Raw genomic sequence first — 19501 nt, 5'->3', positions numbered from 1 at the left:
TATAAGCATTGTTTAATGCATGGTATAAAATTCGTACATCTGTGACATAGGAATGCTTCAGTAGGGCCTATATGTTATTTGCAAGTTGAAGAGTAAAAATAGGCAGTTGTCATGTTCCATTACCCTTAAAATAAACATTTTATACTCTTACTACCGTACTTCAGGAGATTATTACATTGTGCAGCTGATTTTTGATATGTGGTATGATGTGTGTTTGGGAAGTAATGTAGGTAATGTCTATTTTCGTGTAATATTCTTGGTTGTCTTCAAAAACCCAAAGCAGTCTTTGGGAATGAGTGTTCAACTACAGTATGTGATTTAAATAATACACTTTGTTTTCGTAAGAACTCTAAGGTTTTCGGAGCATCTTGCTTTAGGAAAAAAACTAAAGGAACATTTTTGAAAATGGTAGAAAAATTACTATTAAGCAAATTAGGAAATGCATGGGGAATCATTTGCGTAAGCCCACTGTGTGTGTGTTGTGTTAGTCTGTATATAGTTCCTTTGCGTACTCTAATACAATGCAAAAATGCAATGTGGGTAGGTGGAAGTTAATATTTAATGACTAATATTACTAAACTCTCGAAAATTCTTAAGTCATTAGTCTTCTTCTTTTGCACAAGCCTACATTAGATTCTATAATTTACAATAGTAGAATTTGTATCATAATTGGAGTAATGGTTTTAAACTGTATATGTTTTGTTGAAGGCCCAACCTGTTGCTATAGAAGAGAAATCCATCACATACCGAAGTTTACAAGATCCTCGTGAAGCCCATGTTCAGCTATTGAGGGAAGGAGTAGATACAATGGAGAAGATGCTGCATTATGTTGCAAAGCTGCACAAGGATAAGCGTTGCTTGGGGACACGAGAGATCATTGCTGAAGAGGATGAAATCCAGCCTAACAAACGGGTATTCAAGAAGGTGAGGTTTAATTTCATGGTCAATGTTTTATTTTGTCATTAAGTTAATTACAAGTTATTTTATTTTGCTGGAGAGCAAGAACGCTAATGGCTTCGTTGCCAAAGCCCAGCATTAGATAACAACTTGTTTTATTTTGTCAATGTGTTTTGTAACTGCCTTGTAACTGGTTGTGATAGTAATGTTTCTGATGGATTAAAAATTAGTTGTTAAATTTAGCATAGTTTCTCATGCTGCATACTAGGAAGATATGTCAAATTATTAAAGATATAGTGGTTTACAATCTCTTTAAGAGTGGAATATTCTACCTCCTGTAGTCTAGCTCAAAGATCTTAGTCTTGCTTCCTTTTCATGTTCTATGATAAGTGTAGACAAATAGCCTAAATTTTTAATAATTTCGAGGGAAAAATTGTTCCGGGGCCGGGTATCGAACCCGGGACCTTTGGTTAAACGTACAACGCTCTGGGGGAGAGCGTTGGTACGTTTAACCAAAGGTCCCGGGTTCGATACCCGGCCCCGGAACAATTTTTCCCTCGAAATTATTCAAATTAACTTTACAGGGAGTTATTCCTGAAAGCTTAATTTGCATAATACACGTCAATGTACGTAACAGGAAACCACAATTTAAAGTCACACAGAGTTAGTGTGCACTCAAATGTTGGTTGCTTGACTGTTGTCAGCCCACTTTGAGGTCTGTGGATATAGAGGGAAAAATTGGATCCGTGTCGGGTAGAGTTCCCAGGTAGCTCAGTGGGAGAGCGTTGGTACGTTTAACCAAAGGTCCCGGGTTCGATACCCGGCCCCGGAACAATTTTTCCCTCGAAATTATTCAAATTAACTTTACAGGGAGTTATTCCTGAAAGCTTAATTTGCAGCCTAAATTTTGTTTTTACAAGTTATTCCGACCCATACATTGGTGATGCATGGCCTAAACTGATCATTTGCCTGTGTTTGTGTATGTGTAATAAGAAGTTAATGAACATGACATACTTTCTCGCAAGTTTTTCTTATTTCACAATTGTTATGTTGCAAAATTGTTGACTATTTACATAGCAAAACTTCTAATGGAATCTCACAGGACACATTATTTGTGTTATACTTAGTTTCTGCTCAATGCAGGTGGGGCCTATTAGCATGTACTGTACCTTAATTCTTTACTTTTGGTCCTGAAATCACGGATATAAAAAGATTAGTATGTATTTCTAAATAAGACCATACTATCTAGATTATAGAGTAGTTTATTGCTACAAACTTTCCTTCATTAAAGGGTTGCCATAAGGACAGTGTTATAAACAATTAAATTAAGTAAATATGAAATGTTTCGTTAACAAACTGAAATATGAAGTTTACAGTTAAAAAGTATATAATCATATACAATTGCCATAATCATTAATCAGTTCTTAAATTAACAAATTATTAGATCCATGAAGGAGTTTTCTCAAAATTGAAACAGATCACTCCCCTTAGTGATAATGGCCAATCTGAGTGCTCTGTCTAATTCCACTGATACCCTGAAATTAGCAAGAAATTTGTGGAATGGTCCCCCATACTCATCAACCCTGTTACTGTTAGATTGTATTTAATTTTATAATAATCAACTGTGGGGTGATACATAGAATTTTTTCCTGAAAATCGACTTCTTTTGGCTGACCACAATGAGATTCAAAACACACGAAGCATTACAAGACTTGTAAAAAAAATAATAAAAAAAATAAAAATAAAATAAAAATTTGTTTTAAGAATGTTTTCTGTTGATATAAGTACTTAAAACCAAATTACCCACCACCAAAACAAAAATCTTCACCTGTTTTTTTCTAAACATGACAATCTGTTGGTTTGCAAGAGATATTAAAGATCATTCCAACTTGCTGGATGGACATTCATTGTATAGCAGTGTCTGGTCAGGTGAACTGTAACAGGACTGTTGGGAATGGGAAGTCATTTGTTAGGCTGCCTGCACAAGTAGCTGGACAGTGTTATAAAGTTTCTAGAATGTCCAAACTTAAACATTTATATTCTCCTTGAAGAGTTCCCTTTTTTGTTGAATGCCATGTGGTAAACTGTAGACTGAAATCTTATTGAAATTAATAAATAAGTACAGCTTTGATTTTGCTATAAATGACAAAAATTTATATACTTTCCTTCATAATCGAGATTTTCATTTGTTCCTCTTTCTGCTAAATGTGGGTAGTTCTACAGAACTTTATAACAGTAAATTAACAGGACCAGGATTATTTATTGCAGGTTCCCTTGTACATATACGGATATATTTACTTACTTACAAATGGCTTTTAATCCTTTGAAGCACAAATTATTTTTTTGTTTTTCATATCATGGATCATAACAAAGCTTCGATCAATTTTTTTTTTTTTTCAACATTTTAACTCTGCACACAATTTCAAAACACACATGGCACCTCTATGTATACTCAAGAGGTGGATCCTTGGTGGAATATCTGTGCCATAAAATTTAGAAAGAAAGAAACTGGTGGTTCTTCTGAATAACCACTATGCTGCAAAGGGTTAAGGAACCCAGAGGTTTATTGCCACCCTCACATAAGCCCACCATCAATCCCTATTCTGTGCAAGATTAATCCAGTCCTACCGTCATACCTCACCTCCCTCAAACCTATTTTAATATTGTCCTCCCATCTATTCCTTGGCCTCCTCATGTCTTCCCCCCCCCCCTCAGGTCTTCCAACTAACACTCTATATGCATTCCTAGATTTATCCATACGTGACATATATGGATATATATTTTAAGTATTCAGAAACAGATACATTGTCATTTGATACTCTCAAATAAGATTTTTTTTTTTTTGGCTCGCACAGCCATGGTTATTAAAGTGGATGAAATGCTCTTCACTGAAGTAGTTAACTACCTTGGTTGACATGCATAAATTCCTCCAAAACATGTGAGGCTGGGGATATAATGCTCAGCTCATTTCATTTCTCATCTTGTGCAAGAAAAATTATTGAAATCATTTGAGAAGAACATGGTTGCTGTTTGTGTTTAAGTATTGTAGTTTTAAATTTGCATCATTACATTATTTTCTCTAATGAAATAAAAAGAGAAATGTTCAAGTAAATTTTCACGCAATTTTGGTATAAGGGTCTCAAATTTTCTGTTTCAAAACAAAAACTTAATTTTGTGTAATTCTCGGATAAATTGACTTTTAACAAAATTAGGAATAAAAACATTTGTTCAGTATGTGCGTTATGGAGAATGTATATATTCATATATCCTTAGAAGTATAAAAACTTGTTTTTGTAATACAGCGAAATTTGTATTTTGTATGAGAAATTAGTGTCAATTTTGGCCAAACAAATTTACAAAATTTTAATATTGCTTTATTCATTTGCATGGATAATTGTTCACATTAATGGTGCAATAAGCAGAAGGATGTTGACATATTTTGAAAGTATTGAATTTTTTTTAAAGAATTCATACATATTTGTAATAGCAAGTGGTTTATTTGCTTTTGAAATATGGCTCAAATAGTAGTGATTAAAATAAAAGAACCATTAAAATAGAATCTACTTTTTTGTTAAAGAGCAGAAGCTAATGCTACAGTGATGTTAAAGAAATGTAGCATTTCTTGGTTTCTCTGCAGCACAGATCATTTATTAAATTTCTTTCACTAGACTGATCAGTTAAAATATTGCTTTTTACAGTACGTAATGGGAGAATACAAGTGGAAAACATTCCAAGAAGTTGAAGGACTTGCTGCTAGTTTTGGTCGTGGATTGAGGCTGCTTGGACAGGTTCCTCGAGCAAATGTTGTGATCTTTGCTGAAACTAGAGCTGAATGGCTAGTGGCAGCTCATGGTTGTTTCAAACAAAGCATTCCTCGTAAGTTTTGTGCATAATATTTTACGTTTTATTAATAAAAAGTATCTTTGGCACGCACACACATACATGCACGCTCATACACACAAAACTTAATGAATGGGCCAGATTTAGAAACCGGCAGACTTTTACAATTTGTAAAACAAGAGAACATCTTTTATGGTTGCTAAGTTAAAGCCTGATAATTCTCTTGTTTCACAAATTGTCGAAACCTGTTGATTTCTAAACATGGCCTGCTGATTAACTTTTTATACACCAGGTTTCTTATGGCAGTGTTAAATCCTTATGTCCTATACCCAGAAAAATACATGGTGTGTCTATGCATGTATATGCAGGACGATTTAAGAGGATTTACCATCCCTTACGGAGCTTATTTACGAAGACATTCTGAGCAAAAAATGTCGTCTAAACATGTGTTCTAATTTCAATATTTTCAAAATTACACCAATTTGAAGTGTTTGTAAAATACCATTATTCTTTAGTTTTAAGGGTAAAAGAATATTACAGATAAAGAATGAACTATTCAGGAGTATCATTTCTTTAATTAGCTAATATTCTGAAGCTAGAAAGGTGTTGTGAATTCCATATTTGTTTCATAAAATTTTTTTTTTCTCAGATTTTTAACTACAAAATTAAATTTTCTTACGCATTTATCACAATTGTTACAAATCACGCCATTTTTTGTAAATTCTTTAAGACTGCACATTAGGATGCATAATTAAACTGTAAAGAATCAACTTCCTAAAGTTGTATGATTTGTAACAATTTTTGTGATAAGTGCATAAGAATAATGTAATTTTTAGTTAAAGATTGAAAAACAAAATCTGTACAAAGCAATTAACACATTTTTAGTTTCAGAACACTAGCCAATTAAAGAAATAATACTTCTGAATAGTTCATTCTCTATTTGTAATATTCTTTTACCCTTAAAACTAAAGAAAGAAAGTTATTTTACTAAGAACTTCAAATTAGTGTAACTCTGAAAATATTGAGATTAGGACACGTGTTTATGACATTTTTTGCTCAGAATATCTTCGGAAATAAGCTTCTTAAAGGACGGTAAATCCTTTTGAATCACCTTGTATAGATACATACAACTTGGGATTTAAAATATAGATGAAATATCTTCTTTTTTGAGACTTTCTTGTTTCTTTCCAGTGGTAACCATATATGCTACTCTGGGTGATGATGCAATTGCTCACGGCATAAATGAGACTGAAGTGTCTTTAGTCATCACATCACATGATCTGTTGCCCAAATTTAAGAATATACTAGCAAAGACACCTAAAGTAACACAAATTATTTACATGGAAGATCAGCTTGTGAAGACGGACACATCAGGATTTAAGCCTGGTGTAGAGATTGTACCATTCACTGAAGTTATAAGACGAGGATCAACATCTGATATAGGTAAGCTTATCATTTAATTGAATGTCCTCTGATTCTGAAATTTTACCTGCAGATTTTGCGCAGTTTTTTTTTTAAGATGAGAAAAGCTGTTATTTTGATTTGTGATGCAATGGAAGTCCTCATATATGCTTTCTATGATCATGAAATTCACCAAAATTTTGTAAATAAGTTGCTTTCCTCGAAAGTCCACATTTTTCACAGCTTTTTGTACGGTATTTCACATGATATACAAATTTTCTCCTAAGATTTCAATAGGACTAGTGCAGTGTCTCATATAGTGCCAACTCACCTAGTCGTTTGCTTGTCCTCTGAGCCTTCTTTCTGGTACTTATAATAAAGTATCTATGCGACAACAAGATTGTACATATCGGCCAGAACCTCAGAGGAAACTGAAGTATTAGCTTTTCAAAATTGTTTATTTGAAATCTATATTGTAGAACATGTCAGCTTGTGTAGAATACCACACTGGAAGATTGCAACTAGTTTAGAACTAATGGCCTTACATTAATAAGGATAATACTCGATATCTTATTGTTGTAAGTTGGATTATGAGAATGATTGTGTGAAAGTTAATAATGTTAATGAAAACAAAATGTTAGGATAGGCTATATAGACTAATAAAAAAATTGACAGACCTGCATACAATGAATGTTGTTGTTGTTTTCTAATGCCAGGCGTTTGACAATAAAGTCATTTGACCTGTTGCACTCCAATATTTTTGAAAGATATTATCATGACCAGCCACTGAAGCACAGATTTTGAGGTGTTCCGAATCCATTTCTTGGTTTGAGTTGCACAATGAATGTATGCATTAAATATTGTCTGGAGTTGCATATTTGTTGAGCCTAAAATGTGTTGTACCTGATAATTATGTATGGTGTACATTCTTTCACTTAATTATAAAATACGGCCTTATGTTGTAATGCAAAAGCAGCAGTACTAATGATCATAATTGGAAAAAAAAAATAATAATAATAAAAAAAAAAGCTAATAGAATTGTATCGAAATCACATTTCAGAGCATGATATAAAATTTTTTTTATTAAATTTATTATTCTTACAGTAAATAGCCTATATATTTTTCAGTGTCTACTAAATGTGTGGAGGGGGGGGGGGAATAAATGAAAATAACCATATGATTAGAAATGAAATAATTCATAAAACACCAGAAGCCAGTTGTTACTGATATACTTTTTATAGGTTAAGTAAGTCTCAAAATAGTTTCAATGTTACTGGATTAAAATTTGTTCACAGGCTTGACATTAGTGCGAAAATATTAAATATGATTGTTAGAGTGAATGTTTTTAAGTGTAAGTTATATATAAATTGACTAATTGCTCATCCATTTTATAACAAATACTATAATTTTAATTTATTCTTTTATATTGTAATGCAATTAAGATTACATAACATTACATCAAAATCTGCTCTCCAATACGGAAGTGAAATTTGGATTTTAAATAATAGAAACTCTCATAAACTTAAAATAGCCCAAATGCATTTCTTGTGATCATTGTTAGGAGTCACTAGATTAGACCACCGAAGGAATACTGCCATCAGAGAAAAACTTGGAGTACCCAGTTTAACCGAGGAGATAACAAGATACCAACAAGAATGGAAATAACTAGACTCCCAAAATTAGCATTCCAGTACTCTCCAACAGGACATCGGGTCAAGGATGACCAAAACATCAGAAAGACCAAGACCATCTTTGCTAGGTTCACTGTCACAGGCTATTTTGACCTAAAACGAACCTGTTCATGATGATGATATTGTAATGTTTTGTCACGTCTGTTGCAATTTTTGTAATTGCATGACTGAAATGCAAGTTATTAAATTGAACTATACAAGAACTATACAATAGGTAATTGACGAAAGTTTAAAAATATGCAATGTTAAAATAACATCCTACGAAGATTTATGCTGTACAGATTTGTAGATAAGTAGAATATGTAGGTGAGGATGTGGCTTTTATTGATCATGAATTCATGGAGTTATTAATATGTACATTACTCGGTAATAAAGGTCCTAAAATGCATTTTATAGGTACATGAATTAAGGAGGAATAAAATTGTAATTAGTGTTGCATATTAAAATTAATCATAGCATATTGTAATGACTTGTTTGATAATATTGCTATGGCCTTACAATTGCATTTCTTTTTTCCAGCTGGGGTTCCACCTTCTCCTGATGATATAGCCATTATTATGTACACTAGTGGATCTACAGGGGTACCAAAAGGAGTTCTGATCACACACAGAAACATGATGGGTACAATGAAAGCTTTCTCAGATGCTGTCATTATTTATAATGACGATGTATTCATGGGTTACTTGCCGTTGGCACATGTATTCGAGCTCTTGGCAGGTAAAATATACATATTATAAAAGCTTATACTTTAAAGCAAACTATAACCTTGTGGTTCAGTGCAGGAATCCTACAATCATTGCATAGCTTGTTCTGAGAAAATCAAAGTTAAAGAAAACTGTAAGTATTGTGCGTAATGGTAATGCAACATGTTGTGGATATTTAAGCCTATACAGTAGTCAATACAAGGGATGGTAAATAAAAAGGTTTAAGTTCATATTAATAACATTTAGTTTTTTGGGGATTACAGGTTCTTGCACTGAACTAAAGTCGTCGGTTTTCATAGTTACATTATATAACATATCCATAAATAGGACAATTTAGGCATGAGTTTGTTTTGTTATACATGTTATATGATAATGTCTCCCTTGATGGTCTAGTGGTTAGTGTTTGGTTCTGGGCCAAAGTACGGCAATTTCACACCTGAGAAGACTGTGAATTCTTCATACAAAATAATTAGTAGTATCGGTACTGTATGATTTTTCTGGGAGTTTAGTGAAACAGAAGATCCTTAGTATTGTTCACATACAGATCTTACTTCAGATGTCTGCTTACTCCCAATGATGTCTTCCAGTGTCTGATAATAGGAATTTGTTGGGAGCAATTTCAAAGCAGGAGAAGGAACTAAGATCCAAATCAAGACTGACTGACTAATGCAACTAGGAGATAGTTCAGGAAGCAGTGATGAAGGAAGAGGGGAAAACAAGGGGAAGGGGAAAGCAGTGTGACTTAAGGAAATGGTGTGGAGGGGAAATAAATCGAGAGAGAAGAAAACTAAGATGTAAAATAAAGTAGCAATGTGGAAAAATTAGCAGTGAAAAGTGCAAATAGGGACGTGAAGTGAAGGGGGGGGGGGAAATGTGCCATACAGGAGAGGGTCAAGAATTAGAAGTATTCAATGTTTTTCGGAAAACGTATTATTTGTCTTGTGTTAAATTTTATATTACCTTGTTAACATGTTTCAGCCTGCTGTTGGCCATGATCAGAACTGGTTGTTGCTGGTCTTGGCACCTGTTGTTTTGTTTCCTGTGGGGGTGTGTTTGTGTAGTGTAATGTGGAGTCAAAACACTTCCACATATGCAGAACACATCTCAAATGCTAACCACACCTACAGAGACATCAGTACAGATATGGAAATTCTACACATCCAACCAAAAAGCCAGAAACTAAACACACTAGAACAATACAGAAATTTACAGACACACAAAAACACATCCAAATGAAATTCTTAACACACAACTCAATTTCAGAATGCACACACTCATTGACTCCACATTACACTACACAAACACACGCCCACAGGAAACAAAACAAAAGGTGCAAAGACCAGCAACAACCAGTCCTGATGATGGCCAATAACAGGCTGAAACATAACAAAGTAATATAAAATTTAACACAAGAAAGACAAATAATACGTTTTCCGAAGTAATGTAGTGTTATAAGATGTGTAATAGAGATGTACAATGTTTTTCGCACTAAAGATGTCTAGTTTTAAAATTTATCCTGAAAAATTTTAAAAGTTTTTATATCATTAATATAACTCATGTGAAACGGAATAAGGACACAATATTGATAAAAATAAAATGACAGATTTTGTTGCATTGCTATGAGCTTCAGAAAACCAAAATTAAGAAATGATGTTTTTCAGAGTCTGTTTGCTTACTTTGTGGAGTTTCAATTGGGTACTCAACCCCTTTGACAATGATCGATAGTTCGAGCAAAATCAAGAAAGGCACCAAAGGAGATGCATCTGTTCTCAGACCTACTTGTCTTACTGCAGTGCCCGTAAGTAAATCATTATCAAGCTCATTTCAGAATTTAAAATCACTTTTTCAAACACTGAAAGCATTAACAGCAATTAGAGTTAAGAATTAAATACAAATCTTGTGAAGATGTTTCATAATCTAATCGATAGCGACCCAAAGTGCACATAGTTAAACCATTTAATTTTTTTTACAGTGGTATTGCAGATAATTCTGATTTTACTGTCAATGTATATAATGGAAAAGGGAGGGGGCAGAGGCTTTTTAAAACTTCACATTGTGAAGGAATATCAAAGTACACATAATGTGACGGTATTTTTTCTTCATTGAATTCAGTAAATGGAATAATCTACAGTAGAACCCCAATTATCCATCACTGGTGGGTTATCTGTCTTTCTCTCGCTTTTTTTCTGTAGAAATATGTTATTTTCTAATACCAGGAGTTTGACAATAAAGTCATTTGACCTCTTGCACTCCAATATTTTTCAAAGATATTATCATGGTCAGCCACTGAAGCACAGATTTTGAGGTGTTCCAAATCAATTTCTTGGTTTGAGTTGCACAATGGGCAGTTATGGGACTGATATATTCCAATTCTATGCAGGTGTTTGGCCAAACAATCATGGCCTGTTGCCAATCTAAATGCAGCTACAGACTATTTTCGTGGTAAATCGGGAATTAACTGTGGATTATGATGCAGAGTGTTCAATTTTTTCCCTTGAGATTGTGGTATCAAATTTTGTTTGTTGAAGTCTAAGTATGTAGATTTAATAAGTCTTTTCACAGAGTAATATAATACGTAGATTTAGTAACAGGTCTGTAAGTAGCAGTGCTGCCCTTCTTTGCTAGTGCATCCGCATTCTTGTTTCCCAGGATTCCACAATGGGATGGTATCCATTGGCATACAATTCTTTTATAGAGTGATATTAATTGAGGGAGCATTTTAGTTATTTCTGCTGTTTGAGATAAAGGTGTGTGTTTAGAGACTATTGATAGAATAGCTGCTTTGGAGTCTGACAATATAACTGCATTCTTAAATTTATTTATGTGAAATAGAAGATTCCTGAGACTTTCACTTGTTGCAACGATTTCTCCATCAAAACTTGTTGTTCCATATCAAAGAGATCTATAAAGTGAGAAGAGACAGCACGTAACACCTGCACCAGCACCTTGTTCTCTGGAGATCAAGGCTCCGTGAGTGTATAAATTAAGCCAGTTTTGTCTCTAAATATTGTCTCGAAAGACAATTGTTTCATTATTTCAGTGCTTACTTCTGATTTCAGTATTTCTTCTGTTAAATTTAGATTATATTCTATATTTAATAGAGTTAGGGTTTGGTTTAATTTGTAAGTTTTCTTTTAAATTCGGGATATTGATTTTCTGCTTTAATTCTTGAACCATGGATATGAAACTTTTTTTAGTTTTCGAACTACAGAGGACTGTATGAATGCCAATTGTTTCCTGGTAATCTGATAAGTTTTTCATATTGAATCAGTGCTTTTTCTTCTATTGTCATTTTGATGCTGTTAATATTAGTGAGGAATCTCGTAGAATCTATTGGAGTTGTTTTGATTCCACCAGTAATGAGTCTGAGAGCTTGGTTTTGAACATATTCTATTTCGTTTAAGAAAGGTGAATGAATTAAAATTTCTCCACAGTATGTCAGAAATATATAAAGTACTGTACATTGTATTAGCACGTTATTTTTTCTAGAGTGTGTTATTACAAGCCTTTTCCCTTACACAGTATAGTCTACTGTTCGAATTGTGGTTTGTATAACTTCTGTCTATAAAATGTCTTCTACGGGCTTCAAAAGAAATTTTGTTGTGCTAAGTATTGCGGGAAGGGGGGGAAGTGTAAATAATTGAATGGTTTGGGGAAAGAGAGGCTGTGGTTCATCTCACAACAGAATACGAGTTTAGAGTGTATAAAGTATGTAAATCTAAAACATGAGACCTTCACTTTCCACAGGCACCCATTACAAGGAGTTTTCTTGCCCTTCAAAACCCATCATTGACAATAGACTCTACCTAGCGTGTTAAATAAAAGATCATAGAGAAATTTACCAAAGTGTATTATTCACTGAATTTACGAAAACATTTCATGGTACGGATTATCAGATTTTTGGATTAACCGTTCAGTCCACCCCCTTCATTATAACAGCTAATAGAGGTTCTACTGTAGTAGATATTAAAGTAGTAGGAATAAAATTTAAAATTTGCCAGTTTATTTAATTGAAGTGACTGTTTCTAAATAGTGTACCTAATGGAAAAATAAAATAATTATGCAAAAGAGAGATTTTGTTTCCTGAAGCTTGTAATATAATCTCTTTCAGTTAATTCTAGATAGGATATCTAAAGGAGTCCATGATAAAGTTTCGAAAGGAAGTGACTTCACTCAAGCTTTGTTCTACTTCGCATACAAATACAAGAAAGTTTGGATGAAGAGGGGCTTTGACACTCCACTTATGAACAAGTTAGTATGGATGTTTTTTACAGATTGTATGATTGAAACTTGGTGCAATACTTTGTCCCAAATTGACTTGTAATCACAATATTTGATATATTTACTGGAACTGGAACATAAGTTAAGAGAATTACATGTGAAGAGTACAGGGGAAAAATGATTAGTCCAAATTCTCTTAAGGGTGATGTAATCTTCTAATTCATATATTACTGCAAAATTTATTGCTGTTCCTAATGAAGTAGGGATGGATGACTGTATCAGTGATAATTCTCCTTTGCCGGTTTTGATAAAAAAAAATCACTGAATTTTGGAGTTATATACAGTGGAATCCCTCTTAGCTGGCACCAAAGGGACCAGGCTAGTTCCAGATACGAGATTTTATCGGATAATTGAATAAATACCGGTGTATACAAAACAAATTCGTATTGCATGGTGCCAAAGGTTGAAACTGCAGCCATATGAAGCTTATTTCTCTGTCACTTGCTCATAACTGAATAAACATAACAGTGTGAATGTTCTTTATTAAAACATATCACACATTACAAATAATACACTAATTTGAGGTTAGAATATTCACTAAAATTGAAAGTTCGTGCCATCTTCCTAATGTGGTAACACTGACGACCCAAACTAAATAAACATGAAAACTGTGCGGATTTTCTTTATTAAAACACATCACGCAGCACAAATAGGCCTAATACACTAATTTTAGGTTCGAATATTCACTGAAAATGGAAGTTGGTGTGAACTTCCTAATGTGGGAAAACTGACTGCCCAGACTGGCAGTGTAGTAGATTTCACTTTTTTTTTGGCCTAGCGGGAAGTGCCGTTGTTTTGATACTGCTGGTTATTTGGGTGCTGGTTATGAGGAATTTCACTATACTGAATTAGATGATTACTTATGAGAACTGGGACTGCAGATACTATTTTCATTAAATCATTTTCCCGATGAAATGATTTCAGAAGTTAAACTTCTTGTCATTATATTAGATTCAAAGCTTGCTTGGGTAGGTCACATTGGGTTTGTGTGCAAAAGGTTATCCCGTGTACTTTCTCTCTTGTGTAAATTAAAAGCTCTTGTATATAGTAGATATTTGAAACAAGCCTATCATGCATATTTTCCAGTGTATTTCATTATGATATTTGTTTGTGGGTAACTGTGCTAATGTTAAGTGTTCTAATCTTGCAGAAAAAAGAATTATGCATCATTAAAAATTAATGTTTTAATGCTCGTTGTCCACTTCTATTTCGTAATGCTAATATTCTTACTGTAATTAATAAATATATTTACGACTGTTTAGTCCACTAAGATTAATTTAAATAGTCATGCTTCACAAGCATTTTACCGGGAATAATCATTATATTGTTACACCTACTGTTAGGTTGACAAGGACCAATAAATGGTTCAATGTTATTTCTTTAGATATGTTTAACAGATTGCCTAAGAATGCCCACTCAGTTGGCTTATTTAGATTTAAAGTTGTCTTAAAAAATGGCTTTTAGATTATCTTTTTTATCATATTAATGAACTTTCTTTTAGACAGCCATATAAACTTGGAATTTTAATCAGATTGTTTTTATTGACTATTGTCTATAATTACGTAATTGTAATTCTGACAAGATTGATTGATCGATTGATTGATTGATTGATTCTGATCTTTTTTTTCACTGTACTCGTGTTCAATTCTAAAAATGGCGCATGTTTATTGTAGTGAAGTGCTGAAGTTTATAATGTGACAATTTTGTACATACCGAAGTTATGTTGTAATTTACGATGTGTGTAAATTTCTAAAGGTGGAGGAAATCTTCAAAAATTGTTATTCCACAACATCTTGCTACAATAATGGCGATTCATATTTTCTACTGTAGGTTTCAAAGTGATTACGTAAATGATCACCCATCTGGAATTTGAGGGAACTTTAGTTAAGTTCTCTCACATTCAGATATGACCATAGTGTACATAGCTTTGCATTACTGCTTAAAGGTATTAAATATTCTTCATGTCATAGTTTTTTGCTCAAGGGCAGGTCTTTACTGTAAACCCAGTGTTCTCTATCTTCCCTATTTTCTACCTTAATCTCCACATACAATCCGTATATCTTAATGTTCATCATCTGATCTTCTGTCTCGAACTTTTTTTTTTGTTCACCATTGCTTCCATTGAATCCTTCAGTAGGCCTGATCAGTTTGAGCATTGTTTTTTCTTCATCTACTCTTTCTAAGACAGCTTCATTTCTTATTTTGTCTGTTCATTTCACATACTCCATTTTCTCTATATTCACATTTCAAATGCTCCTAGTAGTTTCTCTTGACTTAGTCGTAATGTCCATATTTCAGCCCTGTGCAGTACCACACTTCACACAAAGCACTTGACTAATCTCTTCCTTAGTTTTTTTTTTTCCAGAGGCCTGCAGAAGATGCTTTCTTTGCAATTGCTATGTTATTACTCAACCATAGTCTTCGTCTTGTTCACATTTATCTTCATCCCATACTGCTCACAGCTCCATTAGCATATCCCTTAACATTATTTCCTCTTGTCGCCCTTAGTAGAGCAGTTGGTATAGCACTGGCCTTCTATGCTCGAGGTTGTGGGTTAGATTCTGGCAGACGTTGATGGCATTTAAGTGTGTTTAAATGTAACAGGCTCATGTCAGTAGATTTACCGGCATGTAAAAGAACTCCTGCGGTACAAAAATTCCAGCACACTGGCAATGTTGATATAACCTCTGCAGTTGTGAACGTCATTAAATAAACCATAATTTAATTTTCATTTCCTCTTCTGCTAATAATGCCACTTCAGCAGCAATATGCACTATATTCTTCGTCCTACTATCACTTCCATGTTCTGAAAAGTTCTTCACTAAATTCTCCAAGTAGATTTTGAACAGGGTAGGTGATAAAGGGTATCCTTGTCATAATCTCCTCCCTATTAGACTTCCTTTCGACATTCCTTTGCCTATCCTGACTTTGACATTGTTTCATATAAATGTTACTCAATAGCCTCCTCTCTTTCAAATCTCATCATTTTTCTTCAGGACACAATTCACTCTATCATAAGCTTTTCAAAGTCCACAAATACTACATACATTTCATTTTTTTCTCTATGTATCTTTGTCGATTATTCGAAGCAGTCCAGTTGCATCTCTGGTGACTTTTCTCTTCCTGAAGCCAAATCCCTCTTCTTCTCTTTCCATCTTAGGATATAAACATTGATTCAGTATTTGCAGGAGAATCTTCCCAGAGTACAATATCAGGCTGATAGTTCTGAACTTGTTACATTTCTTGACATTTTTTTTATATGTTGCAACTTAAAAATTTTAGATACAATGTTAGAAAAATCTGTAGTGATTGTGAGCAAATAAATTAGAATTTAAATTGGTGAAAAATTTATTTCAAATAAGTGTGAAATATCCAATTTTACTGTAATGTTAACCTTAAAACTTAAACTTTCAGACTAATATTTGGTCAGACGAGACAACTAATGGGTGGAAAACTGAGAATGGTTCTAAGTGGTGGAGCACCATTGTCTCCAGATACACATGAGCTTATCAAGATCTGTTTGTGTGTCCAAGTGATTCAAGGTTACGGATTGACGGAAACATGTTCTTGTGCAACTGTTATGGACAGTAAGTTTATATTAAATGACTAATTTCTCGCAAAATACTAGAAGGAACTGACACTGTTTCTATCGCTCCCTCCATTAAATACTAAAACTTCAGGTAATGTCAGCAGTGTTACTCAGCATAGGCAGAACATTTCCATCGTGACATGTTTAATAGTTACATAATTTAAGTTTGTACCTTCTGCATTTAAAGTAATATAAATCGCATATTAAATTCATCTGTAGTAAATGTTTAGTGAGAATCAAATGAAGAAATGAAGTTTCATGTAGGGTGACCAGATGTTCTCTTTAATCAGACCTGCCCTTTTTAGGATTCTGTCCGGGGTCCAGGTAGATTTCTAAAAGATCAAGAAATGTCCTCCTTTTTGTAACTTGTATGCCTGATATTTTGAAACTATTTGATTTGACGCCTTTTTCAAGTAATTTGCCAGTAGGTTGCAGTAGCATCATAACTCTCTTTGCTTCTCCTTTTGATAATTATAGTTCCCTTGGCTTTCATATGTAGCCAACAGTAAAATCATTTTATATTTTTATCATAAGTATGCTATAATAAAAGAGATATTGACATAATTTTAAATACAATATAGGCCTAAGCCTAAATATAAATATATTTTCTGTCCTCTTTAATTATTATAGTTCCTTGACTTTCGTATGTGCCAATTGTAAAATCATTATTATTTTTATCATATCTATTTTGTATTAAATAGATATTAACATACCTTTAAGTATGTCTAAATCTGTACTGTATATCGACCTAATTTAAAGTATAATATAGGCCTAAGCCTAAATCAAAGTAGGCTACATATTTTGTCATTTTTTTCTGGACAGTTTCCTCTCTCTCTCCCTCTTTTTTTTTTAATCAATGTGAATCTGATCACCCTATTTTTATGTAAAATCGTCAAATTCCAATTGTAACTGGAACTATAATAATTTATTGTTGAATAAAAATGGTCAATAAAAAAACTTCGTTAAATCTGTCATTATTTAAAATCTACGAGGTCTGTCTAAAAAGTATCCGACCTTTAGCCAGAAAAAATATTTCAAATACCTGACGGGGTTGGGACCCTAATCCCCTTCAAAGTAGGCCCCTTGTGCTTGCACACACTTAGCCCACCGATCCTTCCACTGCCGGAAACACCTCTGGAAGTCTTCTTTTGGAATGGTGTTCAGCTCTGTCGTCGCATTCCGCATTATCTCTTCTCTACTCTCAAAATGGGATCCTTTCAGTGGTGTCTTCAATTTTGGAAACAACCAGAAGTCGCAAGGAGCCAGGTCTGGAGAGTAGGGAGATTGGTGAACGGTTGTAATTCCATGTTTGGCCAAGAAAGTGTGTATCAATTGGGATGAATGTGCGGGGGCGTTGTCGTGATGCAAGTGCCAGTTGTTCGCCGTCCACATGTCTGGTCTTTTGCACCGAACTGCATCACGGAGTCGCCAGAGAACATCGTGATAGTACTCCTTTGTCACCATTTGTCCTTCCGGTGCGTATTCGTGATGCACAATTCCACGGACATCAAAGAAAACAGTCAGCATCACCTTGATTTTGCTTCGCACCTGCCGCGCTTTCTTCGCCCTTGGAGACTCGGGATGCTTCCATTGCGACGACTGTCTTTTTGTTCCTGGGTCGTACCCGTACACCCATGACTCATCTCCAGTTATCACGGTGTTCAGAAACCCAGGATCAGTGTTGGCGGTGTCCAGAAGGTCCTGTGCAACGTCACGACGGAGGTCCTTTTGTTCCGGGGACAACAACTTCGGCACGAATTTCGCAGCCACTCGGTTCATGTTCAAATCATCACACAAAATTGCATGTGCAGAATCTTTACTCACTCCAACCTCTTCGGCAATCTCCCGCACGGTCAAACGATGATCTGCCATCACCAAATTTCGCACCCTCTCAACAACAGCTGCACTCCGAGCAGTTTGGGGCCTGCCACAACGCTGCTCACTCTCCGCTGATGTGCGGCCATCTTTGAATCGGTTGAACCACTCCTTAATTTGTGTTACACCCATCGCATCTTCCCCAAACACCTGCTGAATCTTACGAATTGTTTGACTTTGAGAATCACCAAGCTTTTGACAAAATTTGATGCAGTATCTTTGCTCAATTCGTTCAGTCATCTTGCGAGAAAACTAAATCCGACAAACACCTAGAACAGCACCTTACTTGGCGACCACCAGCCAGTGACTGGCACAAGCGAATGCGGTGAAAAAATTCAAGCATGCGCATTACAGTTCCTCCTTCCACCATGCACAGTGGCGCCGCCTTAGAATCACAACTTTACGCGGGAAAAATTAAGGTCGGATACTTTTTAGACAGGCCTCGTATATCCAATTTTATCTTCATTTGTGTGTGAAGAAGTGGCTCCACAAATTACAATACTGGTACTGAATTTTCTTATTTTAACCTCTCATTGTCTTTTTATCACTGAGATTTCATACGAATCAGTCTTTTTTGGTACATGTACATTATCTTATTACTATTGTTAAGATGACACGAATTCCACACATATTTAGGTATTACTCACAGTATGTGACTACCTGGTATAAATTTGTATTATCCATCTGACAAATTTTTCTTTCAAACAGGTTATGACAGAAGCACTGGACGTGTTGGAGCACCAACTACTGTGTGTGATATAAAACTGGTAGACTGGGAAGAGGGTAATTACCGGGTAACTGATAAACCATTTCCTAGGGGTGAAATTATCATCGGTGGTGACAATATCTCTCCAGGTTATTACAAGATGCCAGAGAAAACAAAAGAAGACTTCTTTGAAGAAGGTGGCAGGGGATGGTTCAAAACAGGAGATATTGGTGAATTTCATGCTGATGGAGTAATCAAAATTATTGGTGAGTTGATGAATTTGCATAAAAGTGGATTTTCTGAGTTACATTATTTGTTAGTACGACATTAACACAAGAGTAATATTCTTTTTCTCCAACAGAGGATGAATCCATTTGTTGTCTAGCACTAATAGTGTGTTGAAGTTTCCTGCTTGATAATTTTTTATCAAGACTGGAATGGACTAGTAGGTGGTTGTTGTCCATTTTAGGATTCTAGCAGCAGTGAATTTAACAGTAATTTATATGGTTCATAAACG

The 19501-nt window shown here is 34.5% G+C and overlaps 1 protein-coding gene across 4 annotated transcripts in view; it reads left to right on the top strand.

Annotated features, from left to right (window-relative positions):
* LOC138701358 (fatty acid CoA ligase Acsl3-like) overlaps positions 1–19501 on the top strand; it is a 139358-nt gene that overhangs the window by 112823 nt on the left and 7034 nt on the right. For all 4 annotated transcript variants that reach the window (XM_069828166.1, XM_069828164.1, XM_069828167.1 and 1 more), the window contains 8 exons: positions 709–924; positions 4596–4773; positions 5929–6180; positions 8349–8546; positions 10195–10331; positions 12645–12784; positions 16229–16401; positions 18987–19250. In XM_069828166.1, coding sequence (XP_069684267.1) covers positions 709–924; positions 4596–4773; positions 5929–6180; positions 8349–8546; positions 10195–10331; positions 12645–12784; positions 16229–16401; positions 18987–19250 — 1558 coding nt within the window. The remainder of the gene's footprint in view (positions 1–708; positions 925–4595; positions 4774–5928; positions 6181–8348; positions 8547–10194; positions 10332–12644; positions 12785–16228; positions 16402–18986; positions 19251–19501) is intronic.

This window comes from Periplaneta americana, chromosome 6 (assembly GCF_040183065.1).
Source record: "Periplaneta americana isolate PAMFEO1 chromosome 6, P.americana_PAMFEO1_priV1, whole genome shotgun sequence".
Lineage (NCBI taxonomy): Eukaryota > Metazoa > Arthropoda > Insecta > Blattodea > Blattidae > Periplaneta > Periplaneta americana.
Note: the sequence above shows the minus strand (reverse complement) of the source record. Positions and strands in the feature narration are given on the sequence as shown.